Raw genomic sequence first — 27,308 nt, 5'->3', positions numbered from 1 at the left:
CCTTCATTCTCTCCCTCCTTTCATACCATCTCCTCCCCCTCATCTTCTCATCCCTAATTTCCACTCCCTCTGCTTTCGCTTCTTTTTCCTTTCCCTCTCCTACTTTCCCATTTTCTCTTCACCCTCTTCCTCCTTTCATACTATCTCCTTCCCTTTTCTTTTTATTTCCTTATTTCCTCTCCCTCTCCTTTTATTCCCTTTTCTTCCACATCCCTCTCCTATTTTTCCTTCTTCCCTTCACAATCCTTTTCCCTTCATCCTCTCCCTCCTTTCATTCTATTTCCCTCCCTTTTCCTTTCCATTCCTTATTTCCTCTCCCTCTCCTTCTATTCACTTTTCTTCCCCTTTTCTCTCCTCCTTTCCCGTCTTCCCTCTACACTCCTTTTCCCTTCACCCTCTCCCTGCTTTCATACCATCTCCTCCCCCTCTCTTTCCATCCCTTTTCATCCTCGTTCCCCATTCCCCCTTCCTCTCTTCTTTCCCCTCTTCACTCAACAACCCCTTTTCCTTGTTCCCTTTCTCTCACTTGACACCCTTTCCTCCCCCTCACCTTTTTATCCCTTATTTCCACTTCCTCTTCTTTCTTCCCTTTTCCTCCCCCTTCACGCTTTTCCCTCCCTCTCCTCCTTCCCCGTTCTTTTTCTTCTTTCACAAGCCACTAATTTCCCTTCACCCATTCATCCAGATATTTCAACTCCTCCTCCACTCCCCTTCTCTTTCCCCTCTTTTTACTCTCGTTTCCCCTCTTCACATCCCCTCTTCTTCCCCTTCAGCTATCTGTCCTCTTATTTTCTCTCCCTCTTCTCCCTTCCCTGTGCTCTCATCTCTCTCCTCCCTTCTCCTTTTACAACCCCTTCTATCCTTCCCCTCACCCATTCATTCCCTTATTATTACTCACTATCCTCCCATCGCTTCCCCTTCCTCTTTAAAATTGCCCTTCTTTTCTCGCGAGTTTCGTTTCACCTTCTCATAGCAATCTCTCTCTCTCTCTCTCTCTCTCTCTCTCTCTCTCTCTCTCTCTCTCTCTCTCTCTCTCTCTCTCTCTCTCTCTCTCTCTCTCTCTCTCTCTCTCTTTCTTATTCACTATTCTCTTCCCTAACGACTCCTTAATATTCCCTCCTAGCCGCTTCAATTGCCTCCCCTTCTTCCGCTTCCTCACTAACTCGAACAAAAGCCTCCTTCAACCATACCTTTCCCCTTGTTAACCCTCCTCCCCTACTCTCATAGCCCTGCCACCCTTCCTCCTCCTCCTCTTCTCCCTCTGTGACCCTCTCCTCCTCCTTCTCTTCCTCCTTCCATTCCTGTGATCCACATATATACTTCAAATGACGTCGTGTACCTTCCCTTTACTTTCGTTTTCACCTTCTAGCCTCCTCATTCTCTCTGCGTGTACCTCTTGTTCCTCTTTCTTCACTCCTTCTCCGCCTCACGTACTCTTCCTCCCTTCCTTCCATCAGTACATCGCCATTACCTACATTTCATTCCTTTCTTCCTTTCCCTCCCTTCCCTTTCCTGCCTTCATTTCCATCTCAGGCGTGTCTAAGCATTATATAATTCACGGACCAAGGTATTTCTTTTGTTATTTCCTCTTTTTTTCCTTCATTCCTACCATCAGTACACAGCCATTACCTACCTTTCCTTCCTTTCTACCTTTCCCTTCCTTTCTTATCCTGCCTTCATTTCCATCTCAGGCGTATCTTAGCCTTATATAATCTACGGACCAAGGCATTTCTTCTGTTATTTCCTCTTTTTTTTTCCTTCATTCCTTCCATCGGTACACAGCCATTACCTAGCTTTCCTCCCTTTCTTCCTTTCCCTCCCTTTCTTTTCCTGCCTTCATTTCCATCTCAGGTGTATCTAAGCGTTATATAATTCACGGACCAAGGTATTTCTTTTGTTATTTCCTCTTTTTTTTCCTTCATTCCTTCCATCGGTACACAGCCATTACCTACCTTTCCTCCCTTTCTTCCTTTCCCTCCCTTCCCTTTCCTGCTTTCATTTCCATCTCTCGCGTATCTAAGCCGTATATAACCCAGGGACCAAGTTTTTTTTCCAGTTATTTCCTCATTCTCTTTTTGTCCTTTTTTTCTGTTATTTCGCCTATTCCCTTTTCATCAAGTGAGGTTCATTAAGTTACCCAATGAGCGCCGCCAACAAATACAAAGTGAGTGTGTGTGTATACATGCTCTTCCCCCTCCCCCCCCCCCCTTCTTATCCAAACAAGCTAAATAAACATCTACTTTTCAACTAAAATCACAGAAATATATGAATCATTGTTACGGTCTCCCTTCTCTCCTCCTTTATTCCACTATTTTTTCTCTCTTCTCCTCCAACCCTTTTACTACTACTACTACTACTACTACTACTACTACTACTACTACTACTGTTACTACTACTACTATTATACTACTACTACTACTACTACTACTACTACTACTACTACTACTGTTACTACTACTACTATTATACTACTACTACTATTATTACTACTAATACTACCATTATCACTACTATCACTGCTACTGCTACTACTACTACTACTACTACTACTACTACTACTACTACTACTACTACTACTTTACCTATTGTTACTAAAAGCATGGAACAAAAATTTGGTCACAGAGCAATGTACTGAGTAGGTGCAAACACACACACACACACACACACACACACACACACACACAAACAGACACACACACTCCCAGACATATGGCGCGGGAAACTGTTGCTCTGGGCCGCTAAACTGCGAAGTAAAGTACTGACGAAGTGGATATAAAGGAAGGCGAGGCTGAGAACGGAGGAGGAAAAGGAGGGAGGACTGAAGGAAAGAGGGGGGATAAAAGGAAAAAAGAGAAGGGTGTACGAAACAGAGAAGGAGAGCAATGGAGGAAAAATGGTAGAAAAGAGATACATTGATAAAGATAGAATGGAGAAAGGTAGGAAGGTAGGAAAGGAAGGATGATGAGGAAACACTAAGAAAGGTAAGAAAATAGATGAGAAATGAAGGGAGAGAGTCAGTAACGAAGGGAGGTAGAGTAGGAGAACGGAAGAGGGAAAGGAAGTCGGAAACGGAGAGCAAGAGACCAGGAGAGAGAGCGAGAGAGTGAGAGAGGAAGGGAGAGAAGGCGGGAGTCGCAGCTTCCTCCACCAGGCCTGGCTCGGTTAAAGGTGTGTGGCGCACCTGAAAGCTGGCCCGCCTCGTCCCAGGTAAGGCCCAGGTGAAGGGGGGAAGGAGCGAGGAAACAGGTGACGAGGAGGGAAACGGCGGACGGGAGAGAAGGGCAAAGACTGTTAAAGGTGGAAAGAAATAGTTATGTAGATAGATAGAGAGGTAGACTGAGGGAAAGGGAGGCATGGGGACAAGATGGCTGATGAGCTAAGAAGTGGGCGGGGCGGAGGAGGACGTTAAGGCAGATGGGTGAGTGGGTGGGTTGGTAGGTGGGTGGGTGACGGAGTGGATGGTTAGAGGGGTTGGAGTGGGTGGGTGGGTGGAGCGGAGGGTGGTCAAGGAGAGGGACAAGGTTTGGTTTAGTGTGGTAGGGCGTGGCGGCGTGTGTGTGGGTGTGTGTGTGCGTGCGTGTTGGAGTGACTGAATATATATTAAACTATGTGCTGAACTACAATGGGAGGCTGGAGTTCTTATGTTCTTCTTATGTTCTTATGTTATTATGAAGAGAAGGAGGCGGCAGAAGAGAAAGCGGAAGAAGACACGAGTAGGAGGAAGAAGATTAAAAGGATGAGCGTGGGAGCAAATGGAAGATAAATCAAGAGGGTGGAAGTTAATGATGCTGATAAAAAAAAGAAGAGAGAGAGAGAGAGAGAGAGAGAGAGAGAGAGAGAAAGGAACAAGCAGACGAATCAAGACTGGATTAGCAAGAAGGAGGAGGGTCATTAAGGTGGAGGAGGAGGGAGAAGAGGAAGAAAAAAAAAGAGGAGAGGGTTAGATACGAGACGAACACCAGGTGAACATCACTTGAATTAATCATGAGCACAATAACCTGAAGCACCGTTCTCCTCGCCTTTGTTACACTGGAATGCAGAGATTTAAGGTAATTACTCTCAGTCCACCTTGAATTAAAGATCCAATCCACCTTGACGCAGCGAGCACAGGTACGAATACACTGATTAATATTTTTACCTGTATGGGTTAAGAAAAGAGAGAGAGAGAGAGAGAGAGAGAGTCATAATAAACACACACACACACACACACACACACACACACACACACACACACACACACACACACACACACACACACATCATAACCTCTACACAAGTTAACAAGGAAACACAAAAAATATTACCCAGAGTCTCCGTGTGCCGCAGAATTGACCTTTTTTGGTTCGCTGCGCCAATAACATCGGGGAGTCACTCACATGGTGCAGATTGAACGCCAATATTGGGCCGTTCATTAAAGGCTAAACGGCCCTGATGTTGCTGCTGTTCCATAAATGAAAAGCGAAAGGGAGCTGGGAAGAGAGGAGGAAGAGGAGGAGGAGGAGGAGGAGGAGGAGGAGGAGGAAAAGGAGGAAGAGGAAGAGGTCGAGGATATTTAAACGAGCAGGTATAGAGAGTAAGACACCTGCCATTAAGCACATACACCTGTCCCCCAGAATCACAGGTCTAATAACGAGTGATTAAATATATACAGAGCAATACATAGAAACAAAAGCCGTTGTTAATAATTGTAAAATGCTCATGTTTTGTTACTGTACAGAAATTGTTGGGGAATCTACCGTAGAGTTTACCTTCTCGGAGTGACTTTACCTAAATATCAGGACGAATGGGAATGAAAATACCGACAACACAGGCACGCTTTCAGGTGTGTGTGTGTGTGTGTGTGTGTGTGTGTGTGTGTGTGTGTGTGTGTGTGTGTGTGTGTGTGTGTGTGTGTGTGTGTGTGTGTGTGTGTGTGTGTGTTTACGATACGCTTTAGGAATGATATTTTCCGAAAGGCATCAAAACATCGACAAAAAATCAAAGCTTGTTATTTACAGGAGAGCGACAGCGAGAGCGAGAGCGAGAGAGAGAGAGAGAGAGAGAGAGAGAGAGAGAGAGAGAGGGGAGGGAAAAGGTTAGAGTTCATTTTGTTAGACGAAGGAAAAATAAGTCTTAAGGTCGTTTTTTCGCTCGACACCCCCCAAAAAATTTAATTATTCACCGAAACGTCCTCAGACTAACAAGGACAACAACAAATGAGAGAGAGAGAGAGAGAGAGAGAGAGAGAGAGAGAGAGAGAGAGAGAGAGAGAGAGAGAGAGAGAGAGAGAGAGAGAGAGAGAGAGAGAGAGAGAGAGAGAGAGAGAGGAACGTCGAAGAGGACAAACAGGAGGAGGAGGAGGAGGAGGAGGAGGAGGAGGAGGAGAAGGAGGAGGAGGACGGGGACGAGGAAGAGGAGATGGAGATAGGAGAAGTTGAAACGAAACACATGATGTAATAAGATTTTCAGTGTGTGTGTGTGTGTGTGTGTGTGTGTGTGTGTGTGTGTGTGTGTGTGTGTGTGTGTGTGTGTGTGTGTGTGTTTGCGAGCGCGCTTAAAGTATTAACGTTAATTTGGTCAGAATCAAAATCAACAATCAAGAAAACTCTCTCTCTCTCTCTCTCTCTCTCTCTCTCTCTCTCTCTCTCTCTCTCTCTCTCTCTCCTTTATTATTAAATCCTCAACATGTCTATTTTACTTTCCCCTTGACATTCTCCTCATCTTCACCGTCGTCTTTCTCCTCCTTCTCCCCGTCCTCGTCCTCCTCTTCCTCCTGGCCTCGCCCTTGTCACGCTCCTCCGCTCCTTGACATCTTTACTAACATCCTCCCTCAAGCTGACATCTCTTCTTCTGCACACATTTTCCTTTCCCGCGTCATCTTGCCTCCCACACTGATCCCGTCCCTCTCAGCTCTCGTCAATATAATGTCTCAAGTTCCCCTTTTATAACTTTTTTTCTTAGTCCCCCTCCCTTTCAGATATTATCCCGTCTTCTTCTTATTCCCCTTTCCTATTTTTTCTTCTATTTACTCGTCCTCTCTTTCCTTACTTCTCGCCCTCCTTTATTTCTTGTCCTTTGTTCGTCCTTCGTTCTCACAATCCCCTACTTCTCCTTTTCCTCATTCTCTTCTTCATCCTAACTCGTCCTCTTTCTCCTCCTCCTCCTCCTCCTCCTCCTCCTCTTCTTCTTCCTTTGGTGTCTCTTTCATCTAAATCCGAATGGGAAGATTAATTTACGATCTTTTAACGCCATCTCTCTCTCTCTCTCTCTCTCTCTCTCTCTCTCTCTCTCTCTCTCTCTCTCTCTCTCTCATCCCTTAGATAACATTACCGTTTTTCCTCAAATTATTTATGTTCTTTTTTCTCCATTATCTTCATGGAAATATCATCCCTCGTGTTTGTGGAAGAGCGTGAAAGAAAGAGAAAAAGAGAAGGGGGAGTGGGAGAGCGGGAAGAAGGAAGGGAGGGAGATGAGAGGAAGGTGGAGGAGGGTAAGAGGGGGAGGGAGGAAAGAAGGGTGGGTGAGGAGAGGAAGGGAGAGAGGGAAGAATGAGTGAGAGGGATGGAGGAGGGGGGGGTGGAGGTAGAGAAGGGAGGGGGGGAAAGGTAAAGAGAAACGTTATAGGATAGGAGAAAATAGGTAGAGAGGAAAGGAGATGAGATTGGAAGAGGGGAAAATAGGGGAGATGGGAAAAGGATATGCGGGATTAGTTTTCCTACCGCTGTAAAATGAGATTCTCCCCTCTCCCCCCTCTCTCCCCACTCCTTCCCCTCTCCCTCCTCTCTCCCCACTCCCTCCTCTCTCCCCACACCCTCCCCTCTTCCTCCTCTCTCCCCACACCCTCCCCTCTCCCTCCTCTCTCCCTCTCCTCCCTCGGTATCGTTCTCCCTCGCAAATGATAGTGATGCCGCCAGTTATAGATAGGACGCTCAAATTTCACCACGTAATTACTATCATCATCTGTCATTCCATCCGCTTGATCGTCCATCCATCTACCGTGTCGACAAAAAGAGAAAGAAAAAATCATTACTACCGTGGCTTCTGTTTTTTTGTTGCTGTTTGTTTGTTCGTTTATTCTTTGTCCGTAAGCTGTTTCTTAAAATGTAAAATAAGTATAAGAAAAGAAAAGGAAAAATATTGGAGACTCGTGCGGTCTAATGTCGTGACACTGAGTATTCATTTCCGAGTAAAACATGGCGCCCAATCACGTGACAATAAGTACAGAAAATACATCAACTCATAGCGATGAATGTAAATGGCTATATAAAACGACCAATGTTATCCCTACACACACACACACACACACACACACACACACACACACACACACATCAGACGGTTGTGGGATCGGATTCCGCGACGTTGCTCTGCTACTAGGAATCAATTAAAACGGTCTGATTCCTATTACAGATCAACAACCTTATGCTGGATCGCGGAATAACGAGAAGCTACTTAAAAATATGTACAGAGGGGGAGAGGGGAGGGAAGGTCCAAATACAAATAGGCCTACTGCGATCAAATACAAGAAAAAAATTAGAGAACATGATTTTGAATAGTTAAGCCAGAAAATAAGCACATAAGAACATTCTCACAAATACTGATTAACTGGCATTGCTTTTTTTTTGTTTTGATTGGTATATATATAGGCCTAAATAGCATCATGGGAGAGTGGAGGGGGACATGAAAAAGTGGTCCACCTAAATTCCCACATTCCAATCATTCATTATTTTTTTCAACTCCATGAATTTGTCACTCACTTTTCATTATTCATCATTTATTCATTCCCGCTTCAGCAATTCCAGAGGCGCCGGAATCATACGTATATATTTTTTTTTCACCTCTCAAAATTATTCTCAAAAAAAAAAAATCTAGCATGCAATCTTGGGCACCCCCTCACCGCCTCGCTAATCCACATGCTCGAGACGCGATTTTTATTTTGAAAGTCACTCACCGCCACGCCTCAGCCAGGGGGGTGGGGGTGGGGGGTGGAGTAGGGTGCTTGAAGGAGGAGGAGGAGGAGGAGCAGGAGGAGAAGGAGGAGGTAGGAAGGGGAGAGAGAGGAGAATCAAGGAGGGAAAAGGTGTTTGAAGGAGGGCAGGAGGAAAAGGAGGAGGTGGAGGAGGGGAAGGAGAAGGAGGAGGAGAAGAAGGAGGAGGAGGAGGAAGAGGAGAAGGGGTAGGAGGAGAAGGAGGAAGAGGAAATGCCAAAGGAGAGAAGAAGGAAGAGGAGGAAAAGAAAGGAAGGAAGGGAGAGAAGGTGAAAAGAAAGGAAAGGCAGGAGGAGAAGCCAGAGGAGAGAAGGGGGAAGGAAGGATGTGAGAGGGAGAGAGAGGGAGGGGGAGATGGAGGGAGAGAGAAGAGGAGGAGGAAAGTGCTTTGTGTGGTTGGAAGGAGAGGAAAAAAAACTGCGTTGACGAGAGTGAGGGAAGGAAATAAGTAGGAAATTGAATCCTGATGGAGAGGAAAAAATAAGAAAAGAGGAAGGAAATGTGAGGAAGGGAATGAGGAAAAGTTCTGGGTGAGGAGGAAGGGGAGAGAAAGGCGAGGAGAGAAAGCAGGAGGGAGAGGGAGAGAAGGAGGGAGGGAGGGAGAGAAAGAGCGTCAGCGAAAAAGAACGAATCAAAAGAAAGTAAAGGATGGAGAATAAAAGAGAGAGAGAGAGAGAGAGAGAGAGAGAGAATATATGCTTGGGTAAAAGTGTTGTAAAGAATTTAAAAATGAGGGAAATTCCACTTAAATTACTTCTCTTCCTTCACCATTTCTTTCTCCTCCTCCTCCTCTTCCTCCTCCTCCTCCCCGTTCACCTCTTCCCTCTACTCGGCGTGATAAGCAGAAGATTCCAAACTTTTCATCCCTTCTCCTTCAGCGGCTCAACTCTTAACCTCTGAAACTTTCCGAGCCGAACGATTTGATTCCTGATTCATCACCCCAGCGGACGGGAAGCCAAGTAGAGGTCAGATTCTTCCCCTCTTAGCGTTTTTATCCAAGTCACCCCTTACCCTTTCCCGTCCCTTGTGTTCAATCTTCTCCCCTTACCCCGTTACTCCACTTTCCGTTCTTGCCTCTCTTCCCCCCTCCCCTATCTTTGTCCTCTTTCTCTTCCCTCTATGATTACTTTTGTCTCTCTTCTCCCCACCTCATCCCTTTCTCTTTTCGCCTTAGTAAACCCAGTTCCTGTTCTGTTATATTCTACCTCGAATCACTCTCTCTCTGTGTCTCCTCTTCATTCTGTCCGCCGTCCCGTCCTATCTACATACTTCATCACTTCCTCTCATGTCAAGGTTCCAGGTCTTCTCTATTTCATTCCTGTCATCCTTTGCAGTCAGACAGTAATTCCAAGTCGAAGGAATATATCCCTTCATCTTCCTCCATTTCGTTTCTTTCATGTCCATTTCGTTCTCTCTCAATTCAAAATTTCACACCTCTTGTAATCTCTTCATATCGGCTCCCATTCCAGTTCCAAGTTTACTTGTTTATCCTTTTATTTCTCTTCTTCTTTCCTTCCGTCTCCCCCAACCGGTCCACCCTTTCCCGCCCCTCCTGCCGCTCTTATCTCTTCCCTTCTCTCGTCCTCCAAACTCTCCTCTCAGGTTAAAAGATTATCCACCTGTAGCTTTCAGTGAGTCTCTCTCTCTCTCTCTCTCTCTCTCTCTCTCTCTCTCTCTCTCTCTCTCTCTCTCTCTCTCTCTCTCTCTCTCTCTCTCTCTCTCTCTCTCTCTCTCTCTCTCTCCCCGGCCGGGCGAAGATAAGTTGGGTTTATCTTCTTTCACGTGTAGCCCCTGTTCACCTAGCAGTGAGTAGCTACGCGACGTCAGGCGAGGAGTTGTGACCTCGTAGTCGCGGTGTGTTGTGTGTGAGTGGTCTCAGCCCTACCTAAAGATCGGTACTACGAGCTCTGTGCTCTTCCGTAGGGGAACGGCTGGCTGTCTCGAGAGAGACCCGCAGCAGATCAACACACAAACACACACACACACACTCACACACACATGAACCACTTACAACGAAAGAAAAAAAAATGGAGAAAAAAGAAAGACCGAATTTAAAAGAAAGAACTACAATAGAAAACAAGATACTGAAAGGAAAGGAGAGAGAGAGAGAGAGAGAGAGAGAGAGAGAGAGAGAGAGAGAGAGAGAGAGAGAGAGAGAAGCAATCAAAAAGTCTCTTGAACCACCTACACACACACACACACACACACACACACACACACACACACACACACACACACACACACACACACACACACACACACACACACACACACACACACACACACAAATTTTAAACCACATGGAAACTTTAAATTCTAAACACACACACACACACACACACACACACACACACACACACACACACACACACACACACACACACACACACAAACACACACACACACACACACACACACACACACACACACGGACAAACAGACAGACACACACAGACAAAAGAAAGAGAAAAAAGAAAGTGGAGTCTGGCGTGATAATTAGTTTGCTATCTCTCGGAAGTCAGGTGAAGGCTTTTCTTTTCTCTCTTATCTCTCCTCTCTTTTCTCTCTTTTTTTTACTTTCTTTTTTTTAACTTTCTGAACCGCGCCTTCGTTTGCTTCTCTTCCCATTTTATTCTTTTTAACTTTTTTTTTTTAATTTGTAGTGGCCATTTTTTTTCTCTCTCTCTATTTGAACTTTTTTGTGCCTTTTTTTTGTAGCGTGGAATGTTATCGTCTCGTCTGTTGTATTTTTTTTTATTGTTTTCGTCATTTTTTTTTCTCTATTTTTTTCTTCCCTCGTGTCTTTTTTTTATTGCTTATTTGCTCTTTATTTCCTTGTTTCTTTGTTGTTTGATTGTGTTTCATTTACTTTTTTTTATCTCTGAGGCAAGTTTTCTTTGCACTTCCATTCTCATTTTCTTTCACTTTGCCTCGTTTTTCGTCTTTGTAAATCTCTCTCTCTCTCTCTCTCTCTCTCTCTCTCTCTCTCTCTCTCTCTCTCTCTCTCTCTCTCTCTCTCTCTCTCTCTCTCTCTCTCTCTCTCTCTCTCTTTCCTTTGAGCTGTTTCTTTTATTTCCCTTTGTCTGTTCCTTCCTTTAGTGTTTTCCTTTTCTTTTCTTTTCCTTTTCTTTTCTTCTTTTCAATTTCTGCTGTTCGTTTCGCTTTACCTCTCTGTGTTATTTTTGTTTGTATTTCTAGTTTTGTCTTCCTTCTATTTGCTTTGTTTCTCTTGTCTCTCTTATTTTTTGTTTGACTTATATTCTGCTGCTGACCTTGCTTTGTGTTGTTTATGTTGAGTGGACAATATCATCTTTGTTTGCATTACTTGTGTTGTCTTGTGTTGCTCCTGTTTGGCTAGGTTTGTTTTGCTTTCTTACTCCAACTTTCTTGTACCTTTGTTTGTTTTGGTACGTTAGTTGCGTCATAGTGTCTCTGCTCATGCTATCTCTATTGTCATCATTTGCTCGTTGTTTGGGTTGGCTTGTCCTGTTCAGTGTTGCATATCTTCCTCTGGTTAGCTTTCTTCTCATACCGTCTTTGTTTATGTTGCTTTTATTCCTTGTGTCGTCTTTTTTCCCCTCTGTTCTGCTTGGTTTGTGGTGACCTTGCTTTGATTGACTTTCTCCGCATACCGTCTTTGTTCGCGTTGCTTGTGTTGTGTTGTTTTCCTCTGCTTTGTTTGGTCTGGCTTGTCCTGCTTTGTGTCCCTGCCTGCTCGCTGCCGCCTGCTCCCGCTGAACGCTCTGGGACTCGCTCAATATGGAAAGACATTCTGGTCGCTTTGTCCCACGGCTTCAAAGTCTCCTGGTAATGGTCTACGTACACACACACACACACACACACACACACACACACACACACATTGGGCCACCATTCCAATATTTTTTTTTCCGAGCAGGAGTACAATTATGTAGACAGGGAAAATTTGCCCCCTTCACCCACACACACACATACAGTTTTGTTTTCTTCCTTTTAAGCAAAAATATAGGGAGACATCAGGTAAATATTTAATAGATTGATTACTATAAAAAGAAGATAACCAGGCAAAACGTAAGGAACGTCTCCAGAAAAAAAAGTGAACTGCATAAAAGTTAAATATTAAACAAAGAAAACGGAGAAAGAAAATAATGTATAGGAGATTAATCGATGCATTACAAAAAGGATTAAACCAAGAGACGAAAAGGAAAAGGGATAACCAGTGACGTTTTCGGTTTCTTTTCTTCATTTTCCATTTTTTTTCCTCGATGCTTCAAGGGAGTCTGGAGAATTAGTGGAGACAATGAGCGCCTCCAGTCTTCTTGTCTTCCTCCCTGACCGCCGCTCTCCCTCCCTCCCTTCCGCTCTCCTCTCCCTCCCTTCCTCCCTCCGTCCTTCCATCCCTCCCACCACAGTCATGTCAGAACTCATCTCATTACCGTAATTACTGTGTGTGTGTGTGTGTGTGTGTGTGTGTGGTGTGTGTGTGTGTGTGTGTGTGCTTTAAATACACACACACACACACACACACACACACACACACATTTTGTTAATTATAATACGAATAGCTCTCCGATATGCTGATGAACCCCTCTCTCTCTCTCTCTCTCTCTCTCTCTCTCTCTCTCTCTCTCTCTCTCTCTCTCTCTCTCTCTCTCTCTCTCTCTCTCTCTCTCTCTCATTTCGTTCGTCATTTTTTACATTTTGATAGTGTTATTCCTCCTCCTCCTCCTCCTCCTCCTCCAACTCATCATCATCATCATCATCATCATCATCATGTGGTGTTGGCTATAGGGGAGGCGGTTGTTGAGTGGTTTGCGTGCTGGCGCGGCGTTTAAAAAGACGTAGGTTCGCGTCCCGCCCGCTGCGACAAACAAGATAACAATTTTTCAGTCATCCCCGAATGGCCTAAGACTATCCACATGCTGTCCTGAAGACCACCTACTAACCTAGACTCTTTGATTCTCCCGAGAAGAGGATCAAAAATGAGCTCCGGAGGACTGAATGTGCCAAAAAAAATGGCGCCACTATAAAAATAAAAAAAATCCTGGGCCACAACGGGCTGGGGCTGACCACCAGGAATCAACAAAATAGGCCCACCGGCGCCATAAGCCAACACGTAAAAAAAAAATCACTCACACAAATGTCATACTCACTTCTATGCGCCGCGTCAGACATGTCCCGCATAACCTTGACTCGTCTCCTGCCTTTCTCCTGAGCCCCGGCTGTGGAGGGAAAATGTCACGTTAGTTCTGGAGGAGGAGGAGGAGGAGGAGGAGGAGGAGGAGGAGGAGGAGGAGGAGGAGGAGGAGGAGGAGGAGGAGGAGGAGGAGGAGGAGGAGGAGGAGGAGAAGGAGGAGGAGGAGGAGGAGGAGGAGGAGGAGGAGGAGGAGGAGGAGAAGGAGGAGGAGGAGGAGGAGGAGGAGGAGAAGGAGGAGGAGGAGGAGAAGGAGAAGGAGGAGGAGGAGAAGGAGGAGGAGGAGGAGGAGGAGGAGGAGGAGGAGGAGGAGGAGGATAGTGGAAGCTGTTTCATACTGCGAGCGGATCTAGTAAAAAAGACACAGAGGACAGACTGAGACACAAAGACAAACCCAATCAGATAGGAGAAAGATATAGAGACAGAGCGACACGGAAACAGACGGACAGACAAACAGACACGCGCATATATCTTCGTTAAATAACCAGTTCATCTAAGGTCGAGCTGTAAAAGGCGCGCCAACGAAATCACTGCCCCGTTACTTATAATTAAAAACTCGACTGGCTCTCAATCTTTCCCTCCCGAGCCGAAAACTAAAGCCCCGCTGCGGCTCTTTTTAATCTCAAGTAAATAGAAAAATGTGTATCAATTTCGTGCCCGTGAAAAGAATTCCTTCGTGCCTTTAAATTTTCCGCTGTTGCTGACGTGGCCGAGGGCAAACCAATTACTACTGACGGAGAGGACAGTGGAGGACAGGGCGGGACGGTGAGAACAGGGAGGGAGACGGGAGGGAGGCAGGTGACAGGACGGAGGACAGGGCGGGACGGTGAGAACAGGGAGGGAGACGGGAGGGAGGCAGGTGACAGGACGAAGGACAGGGCGGGACGGTGAGAACAGGGAGGGAGACGGAAGGGAGGCAGGTGACAGGACGAAGGACAGGGCGGGACGGTGAGAACAGGGAGGGAGAGGTGAGGGAGGCAGGTGACAGGAGGGAGGACAGGGCCAGGGAGGACAAGGAGGACAGAGCGAGATGTAGCAGGATGGTATAGTGTCCTTTACCTGGCAAAACTCACCTGTCCTGTTCAGGCACTCGACTGTGAAGTAGTGAAGAGGAGGAAAGGCACACCTGCTCTCCGCATTCCTCCCCCTCTCCCTCCCTCCCTCGATTACCTCCACTACCTTCACCCTCGCCCAGAAGGGGAGAAATTACAGGCCTCCGCATCTTTATATACACCTAACTGCCAACTCCACTACCCCTCCACACTCCATTCCCGGCCTCTCCACTTTCCCAACCTTTACATACCCTTCTTGCCTTCCCATATCTCCACACCCTCTACTCCATTCTCTGCCTATAAAGTTTTCCACCGCTTCCTGCCCTTAGTGCCCCCCCCCCCCTCCTTCTCACCCCTCCACACACCCATTCACTTCCTCTTCACTATTTTAACCCTTCCATACCCTTTATGCTCTACCCTCCTGCCAACCTTCCACACCCTCTCTTCTATTCCCTGACTCTCCACTTCTCCGGCCCTCCCACACCCTTCCAGCCCCCCCTGCCACCCCTTCACGCCTGGCCGCCATACTCACCCTTGCGGTGGTCGATGTCCACGTCGTGGATCACGATGCGGATGGTCTCGCCCTCCGTCACCGAGCTCTGCCGCCTCAGCCCGTCCTCGCCGTCACGCCCCGGGCTCACCTCCAACGACTGCGTGATGCGGGAACCTCCGCTGGGGGGCGTCGGGGCCGTGGCCGGGTACATGGTGCCGCGGGGGGAGGCGGGCGGCGTGGGCAACACCCGCCCACTCTCAGACCTGTGAGGAAAGGGGCGTAAGGACGTTAGGGCGTGGCGGTACACTTGGGATTGTGTTCCGTCACTCCTCCAACAGTGACGCAAGACAGCGCGGCGGGGCGGGCGGAACAGGGCGAGGCGGAACGTCTCACCTCCCCACCATTTCCAATCTACGAACTGGCCGTTGCTCTCCGTTGGGCCGGCAAGCTCAGCAAGATTCTGGGCGCCCCTCCACTACCCTGACCCCAAATATACTTACCTTGGCGCCTCTCCCCTCCTCCTCCACTGTCATCCTTGTCTCCTTGCCCAGGCCCTTACTCTTGCCCCCTCCCTCCCTTTCATCCCTTCCGAAGATTCTCACCCTTGCTTTCCTCCCTTCCTACCTTTCATCTACCCCCTTCCCCTTAACCCCATCTGGAGCCCCCTTATACATAAAACTCTCCCTAACCCCCTCCACTCACACAGCTGAGGAGCGGCGGCGCGTGGACCGGTACTCATCTTCGGCGGGGTGCAGCCACTGCTCCTCCTCCAGGCTGGACGTGCCTGAACGCCGCGGGGAGCCCTGCGGAGCGCCGCCGGGGATGGGCACCTCGGGGGACAGCGGTGACGGGGAGGAGTCAATCACACCTGTGGGAGAGAGGCCAAGGTGGTGGTGGTGAGGCAGAGATAAGGTGGTGATGGTAATGGAGGTGGGGGAGGAGGAGTGAATAAGTGAGTAAGTGAGTGAGTGAATGAGTGACTCCCTGCCTGTCTGCCTGCCTGACTAACTGACTGGCTGACTGAATGACTGACTGCATTAAATGAATGAATGAAAGAGTAATTAATTGATTGACTGATTAATTAAGTGAGTGAGTGCCACTTGAGGACAGAAAGGAGTCACGAGAAGGAAGAAGAATGGATCGGGCACACACAAACCTTGGGCGTGGCTTTCTTCCTCCTCCTCCTCCCCGTTCCCCTTTCCCCTCCTTCCCCTTCCTCAGTGTCGCAAGCGCAGGTAAGTAAGTCTGGGCAGGAAGGGAGGGGAGCTGGGGAAGAAGGGGGATCAGCTCGCCCTCTCCATCTCCCCCCTCACACAACTCCTTCCCCGAGAGACTAATCCCTTCCTGAACCGAAGTCGCCTCCTGCTCCCCTCCTTAACGACTTCACCAACGCGTTTTCCTTTCTCTCGGTTAAAAGGAAGAAATAGTGAGGCATTCTTATCTTCTGAGTTATGGTGTAAACCTTAATTTTTTTTTTTTCTCTTTCACTATCTATCTATCCAAATGGCTGTATATCTTTCTATTATCTATCACGCAGGCGGACAGACAAACAGAAACACACAGAAACACACACACACACACACACACACACACGCACAAACGCTCACGCACTACCACACACACAAAAGAATACGTAAGTGACCTGTTTCATTTTATTGTAAACGGGGTCATTCTCTCTCTCTCTCTCTCTCTCTCTCTCTCTCTCTCTCTCTCTCTCTCTCTCTCTCTCTCTCTCTCTCTCTCTCTCTCTCCAGGGACAGCAGGTGGCGGCGGCGGTGAGGTATGAACACTCAAGCCTCGCACTAACATTTTGAGAGCCAGTCCTTCAAAAAGCCAAAATCGGGTGTGCAACGAAATACCGAACAACTTTTATATATTTTTTTTATTTCCCTTTTCCTTTCTTTTTTTTTCCTCTCCTCGGCGACAGAAGTGCAATTTCTCCTCCCTAACTTCCCCACTTTCCCTCCCGGTTGTCTCTTTCTTTTTCTCTTTCTGGGTCACTGTATCTCTCTCTCTCTCTCTCTCTCTCTCTCTCTCTCTCTCTCTCTCTCTCTCTCTCTCTCTCTCTCTCTCTCTCTCTCTCTCTCTCTCTCTCTCTCTCTCTCTCCTTTTTTTCCTGTCTCTCATACCTACATTCTGGCTTTTACATCCCTGGCCATTCCATCCGTGTGTGATATCTCTATTTATATTTATTCTAACTCGATTTTTGCAACATATTCCCTCACCACCAGTCTCTCTCTCTCTTTCTGCTACCTCCTACCTTTTCTTTCTCTTCCAGATTGTCTCTATCCTTCTTTCGTGCTTGATTTCTCTGTTTATCTTTATCTCAACTCGTCTTTTTCACTCTCATTTCTCACCAACTTTCACTCGCTCCCTCTCTCTCATTCAACTCAAATTCCTTTAATTTTCTCTCTCTTTCTGCTACCTCTTACCTTCTTCTCTTCCAGCTTGTCTGTCTTTCTTTTGTCCTATCTGTCTATTTTTCTTTAACTTTACCTGTCTCTTTTACTCTACCTCCTCCCTCCCTCTCTCACTCACCTCCCTTTCCTTCCTCTTTCCCCTGTTCGTCTCTGTCTCTCTTTCTGGTTCGATCTCTCTGTCTTTTTCTCTCCACTCTCAATCTGTCTATCAATCTTTCTATTCGTCCCAAACTTTTACTCTCTTTGCGCAGCCCTCTCTCTCTCTCTCTCTCTCTTCCCTCCTTTCCCTCCAGGCGCTCTCTCACTCGCTCACTCACTCACTCACTCACTCACTCTATACGTTTAGCTTTTAGGGGACAAAGTTGCACAGCTGGGTGTGTGATGGCAGCTCCTCCACGTTGGGCGATGAAATGGGAACGTAGGAAAGAGGTCAAGGAGAGGGTGAATGGTGGTGGTGGTGGTGGTGTTGAACGAGGTCGTGGTGGTCGTGGTGGTAGTGACGGTGAAAGAGATGATGACGATGATGATGATGGTGGTGGTGGTGGAGTTGGAAATGGCGTTGGTAATGGTAATAGTGGTAGTGATTGAGGTGAGGTGGTAGTGGTGGTGATGGTTATGGTGGTCAAAGAGGATTGAAGTCGTGGTTGTGGTGATGGTGGTGGTGATGGCAGTGAAGGACGAGGTGTTGATAGCGGTGGTGGTAATTTTTTATATTTTTTTACACGCTCTCTGTAGCACCGGTAGGCTCTTTTGAGGGGACTCTTGTACGGCCCCAACCCGTTAGTGGCGCAGGCGAATTATATTTATAGTGGCTGCCGTGATATATGATGGTAATGGTAACAGGGGTGGTGCAGCGATGCCAGATTCTTCCGCTCAGTCGATTTCATTTACCGATTTCCGACCCAAACACTGCCTTCTCCACCCCGATATTTTTTTTTTTTACAGCTAAGGAGACGGTTCAAGGGCGTAAAGAAAAATATAAAAAAAGCCCGCTACTTACTGCTCCTGAACAGAGGTCAAAGGAGTGATGAATTAGTATATATCGTTAAATTTGTCAATGCCTGATGTCTTTTGGTGATAGTTATGGATGGCAACGTTGGTGGTGATGGAGGTGAAATGGTGATGATGGTGATAGTGTTCCTGGTAGCGAGGGGTGAGGTCGTGGTGGTGGTGGTGGTGATACTGTTCCTGGTAGCGAGGGGTGAGATCGTGGTGGTGATGATGGTGATACTGTTCCTGGTAGCGAGGGGTGAGGTCGTGGTGGTGGTGGAGGTGTTTAGACTCAAGAGGGTAAACTCATAAGAGCATCACCCTTCTTCACGCCCATTACTCACCCTCAGCCATAAACCCTAAGCTATAATAAGGCGGCTTTACGACACCCTCCTCCTCCTCTTCCTCCTCCTACTTCATGCGACACCACACCTGCTCCTCGATCCCCCTTCCCTCGTCTCCCTTCCCCCCCCCCTCTCATCTCCTCCATCACCGTTCCTTGGCATCTCCCTATACACGTTCCTCAGTCTCCTATCTTCTCCTTCCGATGCCGCCGCTCTCCCCTTCTTCATCTTCCACGATCGAATCATCTCCCCTCTCATCCCTAACCGCGACTCCTCTCCATTTCATTCTCTTCTATCTCGCCATCTTCATCCTCCTCCATCATGCCTTCCCGAGCCGCCGCCACCTCCACCACCCACCGCTCGTTCACTGCCTCAGCCTCCACTCCCCTCCCCTCCACTCCCCTCCTCTCCCCTCCTGCAACATAAACACAACTCACTCTCTGTCTCGTTCACCTGCTCCCACCTGTTTTCTTATTCAAGCTCATGTGGCCACCCTCCTTTATCGCATATTATGTTGAAATATCTGCCGCCCACACACACGCTCATGCATACATACATACACACACACACACACACACACACACACACACACACACACACACACACACACACACACACACACACACACACAGAAACACACACACACATACTATATATATCGTGTTCATGGTCTGACAATATTATTAGTTTTCCAAAGCTGACAGAATTCATTTTCATATGTACTTCCGTAAAGCCAAAAATTAAATAATACTTTTAGCAGTGTTGCCATACAGTGGAAGCCAGCAAATAAATGTGTTCACTCTGCCTCTGGGTCTGCTGCCGCCCCCCCCCCCTCCCCCCCCTTGCCTGAAGTAGAAATCCTATGGTCACACAATCCAGCAAGGAAATAGAAGAGTCAAGAGGCGAGGGAATGGCCGACAAGAGACACACTCCCTCGCTTCATCCGATTTCGTTTCCTGTTAGTGTATCACAAAGCCTGGCGTGGGAGTGAGGGATGAATGTAGGGCTTCCTCGCCTGACTTCGCCTCCTCCACGCCAGGCCGCCCAGGGACACACACAACCGTAGCTGCCGCTGGAAAACACGAAGCCCTCGGGAAAGGCGGCGGCGGCGAAAGGCAACACAAAACAGATTTGGATTCCAGTTACTACTAAAATTTCATGGCTTTTATAGAATCTCCCTTTCCGGCCTTCCTCCCCTCGACCCTTCCACTCCTCCCACTCCTCCCTCACGCTACGCACAGTCCCTCTTTAAAGACAATGTTGCGATTTTTAATGTCGCTCTGTTTTTACGGCGCTGCGGAGGGAACAGCATACCACACGGGGCTGTGTTTTACCGGGACGAGAGAGAGAGAGAGAGAGAGAGAGAGAGAGAGAGAGAGAGAGAGAGAGAGAGAGAGAGAGAGAGAGAGAGAGAGAGAGAGAGAGAGAGAGAGAGAGAGACAGACAGACAGACAGACAGACAGACAGACAAACAGACAGACATAGCAACACAAAGACAGACAGATAACCAGAGGGATAAAAAAAAGAGGCGGAAGGGGAAAAGTAGGGCCACGGAACGTATTAGTCATCGTCAGGAGGCATAAAGAAAAATAATGTGGCCAAAGGAAATTTTTCGTTGAGAGGCAAAAATTCCTGTCCTCTCCAGCCCGGCGAGCGTGACAAAGGACAGGTATCGAGGCTCACCTGCCGACACGCCCCCCCCGCTCCACCGCCCCCTCGCCCACGCCGCCGCCTCCACCACTGCACGACACGGCCACACAAAGCGTCTCACAACAATATATTCTACGGTGCACGAGAACGAGTCTTTTGAAGCAGTGAATACATGCATGTGTGTTAGTTTTTTTGTTATTGATTTTTAAAGGAAAGGAAAAGGGGAAAAGTTCAAGAAAAGGGAAGGGAACGAATATTATTTTTAAAGGGAGAGAGGGCTTTGAGGAAGGGGTAAAGAGCGAAGATTAGTTAAAGGGGAGAGGGGTGTTTAGGGAGAGGGAGGGAACTATAATCATCAAAGAGGAGAATGAAGGGGAGTGCAGGGGGGCAGGTGACAAGAGTTTATTAAGGATGAAAAAAGAAAAAAAAAAAAAGCCCGATGACACTGTTCCTGCAAATGGTTGATATAGTCGCCGAAAGAGGCTCAAAATCGGATGGAGAGGTGTCTAGCTGCGTCATGAAAGCGTTTAAGTCGTAGGCAGGAGGAAATACAGACACAGAAAGTCAGCTCCAGAGTCTACCAGCGAAAGGATTGAAAAAATTACGTTGCTGGTTAACTCTTGCATAAGGAATTTGAATAGCACTGGCTAGTCCTACTTACTTGTTATACCAATGTTTAATTACGGAGAAAACAACAGGAAAATGACGCAAAACTATCTGTGCTGCGTGTGAATAACCAAGCTTACCATTTGTTGTCTGTTGAACTTTTATCACTGTTAGGGCTTTCTCTGTTGTGTTCATTCTTTGGTGGAAAAAAAAAACGAACGCTCGCAACATAAATAAATATGCTGCTGGTAACTCTTGCGCGGTTCGTGGAATGCCTATTAATGGATGATTAATTCAGCCTTGACACAACATTTCTATTGGCCAAACTTTAAATAGACGCTTGGCCTCGCTGAAGACACTTGCTCTCTCTATATTTATCTACCTATCTATCTATCTCTATCTCTCCCTCTCTCTCTCCTCCTTGCTTCACGTAGTTTTGTTTGGGTTAACTTTAGAAATGGATGAGCTCCTTAACCACTTAAGCGCACTCCTCCCCTCCCACGCACGCTATTTGTGAACGATAGTGTGGAAGCGAACACTCCCTCCCTCACTCACTCCTTCTTCCACACTTATGGGATTGGTTGTTGTTGCTATTGCAGTTGTTGTTGGTGGTGGTGGCATGTTTGTTTCCTAAACGGTTGCTGTGGTTCTTGTGGTTGCCCCTTGAAGCGTGCATTAATAAGGGTTGACGGGGAGAGTGTGGGATCATTAATTAAACAAAGGCGTGGGTGGATCCATTCACCATCTCACCTAAGTATTATGATGCTTTGTGTGGCTTCTCCTTCATATTCCCTTTATGAAAACTGGAGGCAAAGACGAATAGAAATGAAACTAAACAAATAAATGCTATCCACTACAAAGAGAAAGGGAAAGGGAATCGAACTGAAGCCCTAATCAATTTAAGCTCAGTTTGGGTGGCCGCTTCCCTCCCTTTGAGCTGAGATTCTGTTGTGTATTTTGTTTAGTGATTTCATGTTGTTGGTTATGCTGTTGTTTTGCTTCATGTTGTGTCTGTTGTATCCATGTAAGGTGAAGGGCTGTTGGGTTATAGTGTGTTATTGGAGTTTGAGTTGCGTCAGTGTGTGGGTGTTGGGTGATGGAGGAGGCGTTGAAGTGTGTTGCGTCAGAGTGAAGGGAGTTTGAGGAGTTGTGTGCCTTAGTGTTGCGAAAGGGGTGGAGTGTTTTCCTATGCAGATGAGTATGGTGAAATGTGTTGCAATAGACTGCGGAAAGGGAAGGGGAGAAGGGAGGAGCGATTTGTATAATTATGTGGTGAAGCGTGTCTTGACGTGTTGTTTTGCATCACTGTGAGGTGTTGTGGCGTGTGTTGTGTGTAGTGTGTTGCAGGCGGGTTGTGAGTCCAGTGGAGAACATGAATACCTGGAACATATCTGCTTCGCCCGGTGTGTTCCAGCCTTCGACGCACAAGAAAGGCACATAGCAACACACACACACACACACACACACACACACACACACACACACACACACACACACACACACATACACATGATAATATTCATCTAAGGATCACTGGGTATTTACTGTTTTTACTATTATTATTATTATTATTGTTATTATTACTATTATTATTATTATTACTATTATTAGTAGTATTACTATTATTATTATTATTATTATTATTATTATTATTATTATTATTATTATTATTATTATTATTATTTCTTTATTTTTTTTTATTAAACACCGTATCATACATTATTCTTTTATACATCACACCTGTTGTCAGCTACTCAAATACGCCGCCTTACACAGACACGAATTCAATTATGAACTTTACATTTCTGCCCAAAATCGTGCCAAATCTATTCTCTGACTAACTAAAAATTCTTTCATTAATAGAAAATGCCAAAACCTTGCTTTCTCTAACTCTTCCCGTGACTTCTGGCATCTAGGCAAAAACATCTCCAACTTCACTTCTTCATCTTTCCCTCCACTCCTCAGTCCTGACGGCAACATTGCTGTCTCATCTATCTCTAAGGCTGAACTCTTCCCTCAAACTTTTTCTAAAAACTCCACTCTGGACGATTCTGGGCATATTCCTCCTACTCATCCCCCCTCTGACTCCTTTATGCCTGTTAAAAAAGATTCTTCAAAATGATGTTTTCTATGCCCTCTCTGGCCTCAATCCTCAGAAGGCTTATGGACCTGATGGAGTGCCTCCGATTCTCCTTAAAAACTGTGCCTCCGTGCTGTCACCCTGCCTGGTCAAACTCTTTCGCCTTTGCCTGTCAACATCTACCTTTCCTTCTTGCTGGAAGTATGCCTTCATACAGCCTGTGCCTAAGAAGGGTGACCGCTCCAATCCCTCAAACTACCGTCCTATAGCTTTACTTTCTTGTCTATCTAAAGCTTTTGAGTCAATCCTTAACCGGAAGATTCAAAAGCACCTTTCCACTTCTGACCTTCTATCTGATCGCCAGTATGGGTTCCGCAAGGGGCGTTCTACTGGTGATCTCCCAGCCTTCTTAACTGACTCTTGGTCATCCTCTCTTAGCCGTTTCGGTGAAACCTTTGCTATTGCGCTGGACATATCAAAAGCTTTTGATAGGGTCTGGCACAAATCTTTGCTTTCCAAACTACCCTCCTACGGTTTCTATCCTTCTCTCTATACCTTTATCTCCAGTTTCCTTTCTGACCGCTCTATTTCTGCTGTGGTAAACGGTCACTGTTCTTCCCCTAAATCTATTAACAGTGGTGTCCCACAGGGTTCTGTCCTATCTCCCACTCTTTTTCTGTTGTTCATCGATGATCTTCTTTCCAAAACGAACTGCCCTATCCATTCCTACGCCGATGATTCCACTCTGCATTACTCAACTTCTTTTAATAGAAGACCCACCCTACAGGAACTTAACGACTCAAGGCTGGAGACTGCAGAACGCTTAGCCTCAGACCTTACTATTATTTCCGATTGGGGCAAGAGGAGCCTGGTGTCCTTCAACGCCTCAAAAACACAGTTTCTCCACCTATCCACTCGACACAATCTTCCAAACAACTATCCCCTATTCTTTGACAACACCCAGCTATCACCTTCCTCAACACTAAACATCCTCGGTCTATCCTTAACTCAAAATCTCAACTGGAAACTTCATATCTCATCTCTTACTAAATCAGCTTCCTCGAGGCTGGGCGTTCTGTACCGTCTCCGCCAGTTCTTCTCCCCTGCACAATTGCTGTCCAAATACAGGGGCCTTGTCCGCCCTCGTATGGAGTATGCATCTCATGTGTGGGGGGGCTCCACTCACATAGCTCTTCTGGACAGAGGAGGCTAAGGCTCTTCGTCTCATCAGCTCTCCTCCTCATACTGATAGTCTTCTACCTCTTAAATTCCGCCGCAATGTTGCCTCTCTATCTTCTATCGATATTTCCACGCTGACTGCTCTTCTGAACTTGCTAACTGCATGCCTCCCCCACTCCCGCGGTCCCGCTGCACACGACTTTCTACTAATGCTCATCCCTATACTGTCCAAACCCCTTATGCAAGAGTTAACCAGCATCTTCACTATTTCATCCCTCACGTTGGTAAACTCTGGAACAATCTTCCTTCATCTGTATTTCCTCCTGCCTACGATTTGAACTCTTTCAAGAGGAGGGTATCAGGACATCTCTCCTCCCGTATTTGACCTTGCTTTTGGACACCTCTTTTGTTTCTTTTTTAGGAGCAGCGAGTAGCGGGCTTTTTTTTATTATTGTTTTCTTTTTTGTGTGTGCCCTTGAGCTGCCTCCTTTGTTGTAAAAAAAAAAAAAAATGACGCGCAAACAGTAATAACATAAAGGCTTTTTGTCGTTTATTTTCTTCTATCATCTATGACGTCCGAATCCTCTCCTCTTCACATCTCGAATAAAAACGAACCGGCTTATTGTGTCAGGATATCAAAAAATAACTCGACCGCCCTCATTAGCCGAGTTCCGCGAAGCCACTCATAAAGCATTGAGGAGTTCGGCGCTGAATCCCAAGAAGGATCAATAAGGAACATTACACACCAGTTGATTCCCTTTAATTGGCTCCTAAGTGCAATCAGCTGCAGCCACCCCCTCACCGCACTGGGAAAGAACGAAGAGGGCAGGACAGGGATGGACGACGGCAAGGATGAAGGAGGGAGGGGAAGAAGAGAGAGGAATGGACGAAGGTAGGGGAGGAGAAGGGGAAGAGGAGAGAGGAATGGACGAAGATAGGGAAGGAGGAGGGGAGACTAGAGGGATGGATGTAGGTAGGGGAGGAGGAGGTAAGGAGGAGGAAAGACGAGAGGGATGGACGAAGGTAGGAGAGGAGGAAAGACGAGAGGGATGGACGTAAGTAGCGGAGGAGGATAGGAGGGGGAGAAAGAGAGACGAGAGGGGTGGATCAAGGTAGGGAGGGTGAAAAGAGGAAAAGAGAGGAGACGGAGGGATAAGAACGTATTCGTAAGAAGAACATAAGGAGTTTGCAAGGGTCCGGTAGGCTTATGAACGTCAGCTCCAGTGAACCTAACCTTACCTAACCTCACTATCTATGAATTTATCTATTTTTAATGTGTCTATCGAGCTGGCACTCACGACATGACTGCCAAGCCTGTTCCACTCATCCACTATTCTGTTGGTAAACCAATTCATCCTTATATCCTTGTTGAGTCTGAATTTATCCAGTTTGAGCCCATTACTACGTGTCCAATCCAGGTCTCTTACCATCAGAACCTTATTAATATCACCCTTGTTAAAGCCCCTCATCCATTTATAAACTTCGGTCAAGTCTCCTCGCGCCCTTCGCCTTTCTAGAGAATGCAAGTTCAATTGTTTAAGACTTTTCTCTCAACAACAACACCCACAACAAACAACCCTCCCCCACCTTGGTCGTCGGCGTCGTAGGGGTCGGGGGCGTCCGTGCTGTTCTTGACGCCGCCGCGCGAGGTCTTGTAGGAGACGCGCCGCGTGATGGACGCGCGGGAGAAGCGCCGCTGAGGGTCGTCCGCCAGGGCCGTGGTGGAGCCCCGCTCGCTGGGCGCCTCGCTGCTAAGGTCACTCTCGCTGCTGTGCCGAGACCCCGAGGCCGAGACGCTCATGATGCCCGTGCTGCAAGGAAGAGGCCGCGTCAGGTGAGAGTAGGTGAGCTGAGGTGTGGTGCGGTGAGGTGAGCTTTGATGAGGTGACGTTAAGTGAGGTAAGGTGGAGGTAAAGTGAGGTGAGGTGGAGGTGAAGTGAGGTGAGGTGGAGGTAAAGTGAGGTTAAGTGAAGTGAGGTAAGGTAAGGCAGTTTGCAAGATTTGATGAGATGAGGTTAGGTGAGGTTAGATTAGGAAAAGTAAGGTTAGGTTAGGTGAGGTGATGTGTGGTGAGGTGAGGTGAGATAAGGTGAGGTGAGTGGGTTAGTAGTTAAGTGCGATTATACTAGAAGAGGTAAGGTTAGATTAGGTGAGGTGAGGTGAGGTAAAGTGAGGTGAGATTATACTAGATGAGGTGAGTCTAGGTAAGGTGGTGAGGTGAGGTAAGGTTGTAAGTCACTGAGTAGTGGTGCGATGTAGTGTGTTCCTGTGTAGCTGCTCAGTACCTGTCACCTTAATTAACCAGCGCAAGGCGACAGGAACTCAACAGCTACGTGGCAACACACTTAGAATATCTCTCTACTTTTATTATACATGCTATCTATCAGTTCCATAACGGTACGGTAAGGGGAGTTGGTAAGGTTAGGTGAGGTCAAGTTTGGTTACGTCAAGTATGGTTTGGTTGTTAGGTTGGATTCGTTTAGGTTAAATTGGGTTGGGATGGGTAGTTCAGATTTTGTGTTGTGTTGTCATGCTGGATTATGTTGTGTTGTGTTATATTAATTGATCTTAGGTTTGCTTTGCTTTGCTTTAGTTTTGGTGAGTTAGGTTGGGTTAGGTTGGTTTGGGCTCGATGAGATTAGATTTAGCAGGCCTGTGATGAATTAAATAAGGGTTGGGTTGGGTAAGGTTGGGTCCGGTCTCTCTCCTCTCTCTCTCTTGCTCTCTCTCTAGTATGCGCGCGGATCAGGTGGAGCGTTCCCCTCCTGTTCAACATTGCGACACACACCTGAGCTTGTTGCGGGATGGGAGTGGCTGATGGAGGACAGGTGTGGGCAGGGAGGGAGGGAAGGAAGGGAGGATTGGAGGGGCGATCAAGCAAGGGATGAAGAAAAGCGATGAGTCATTTGAGTGAGGGGAAAAATATGGGACTGGTAGAGTTAGGGATGAGCGGATGATGCAACAGAGAAAGGAAGACATACAAACAGTGTGTGGGGGGAAAACAATGAGTCATATGAGTAAGAGGAAAGTGTTGTGAGTCAGAGAAGAGAGATGCAGTTAGATACAGTGGATGGGTAGAGGGGGGGGGGGGGGGGGTTGTGGAGTTTAGAGATGAAAGTGTGTGTGTGTGTGTGTGGGGGGGGGGGGGGGGGGGGGTTGGCGGCGAGACAGTAACGCGACAGCTTAACAAGACCATCACCCGAATTAGAGCGCGCGTCGTCGTCACTTCCTCGCCGCCGAAGCCTAGAGGTGGCCAGGAAATGACTGTTTTGGGGGAGGATATTAAATGGAGGAGAGTGGCTGAGGCGGGGCGGGGCGGGGCTACGTGCGTCAGAATGCGATGGAGTGAACGGGG

At 47.0% G+C, this 27,308-nt stretch overlaps 1 protein-coding gene across 8 annotated transcripts in view; it reads right to left on the bottom strand.

Moving 5' to 3' along the window:
• Positions 1–27,308, bottom strand: part of LOC127007252 (regulating synaptic membrane exocytosis protein 2-like) — a 157,241-nt gene that overhangs the window by 56,596 nt on the left and 73,337 nt on the right. For all 8 annotated transcript variants that reach the window (XR_007760131.1, XR_007760132.1, XR_007760130.1 and 5 more), the window contains exons 10-13: positions 25,541–25,764; positions 15,387–15,552; positions 14,724–14,947; positions 13,099–13,167 (exon numbers count right to left, since the gene is read on the bottom strand). Coding sequence is in view for 4 of the 8 variants with exons in the window: in XM_050877986.1 (XP_050733943.1) it covers positions 13,099–13,167; positions 14,724–14,947; positions 15,387–15,552; positions 25,541–25,764 (683 nt within the window). In the remaining 4 variants the exon portion in view is untranslated. The remainder of the gene's footprint in view (positions 1–13,098; positions 13,168–14,723; positions 14,948–15,386; positions 15,553–25,540; positions 25,765–27,308) is intronic.

The sequence above is a fragment of the Eriocheir sinensis genome, chromosome 35 (assembly GCF_024679095.1).
Source record: "Eriocheir sinensis breed Jianghai 21 chromosome 35, ASM2467909v1, whole genome shotgun sequence".
Lineage (NCBI taxonomy): Eukaryota > Metazoa > Arthropoda > Malacostraca > Decapoda > Varunidae > Eriocheir > Eriocheir sinensis.
Note: the sequence above shows the minus strand (reverse complement) of the source record. Positions and strands in the feature narration are given on the sequence as shown.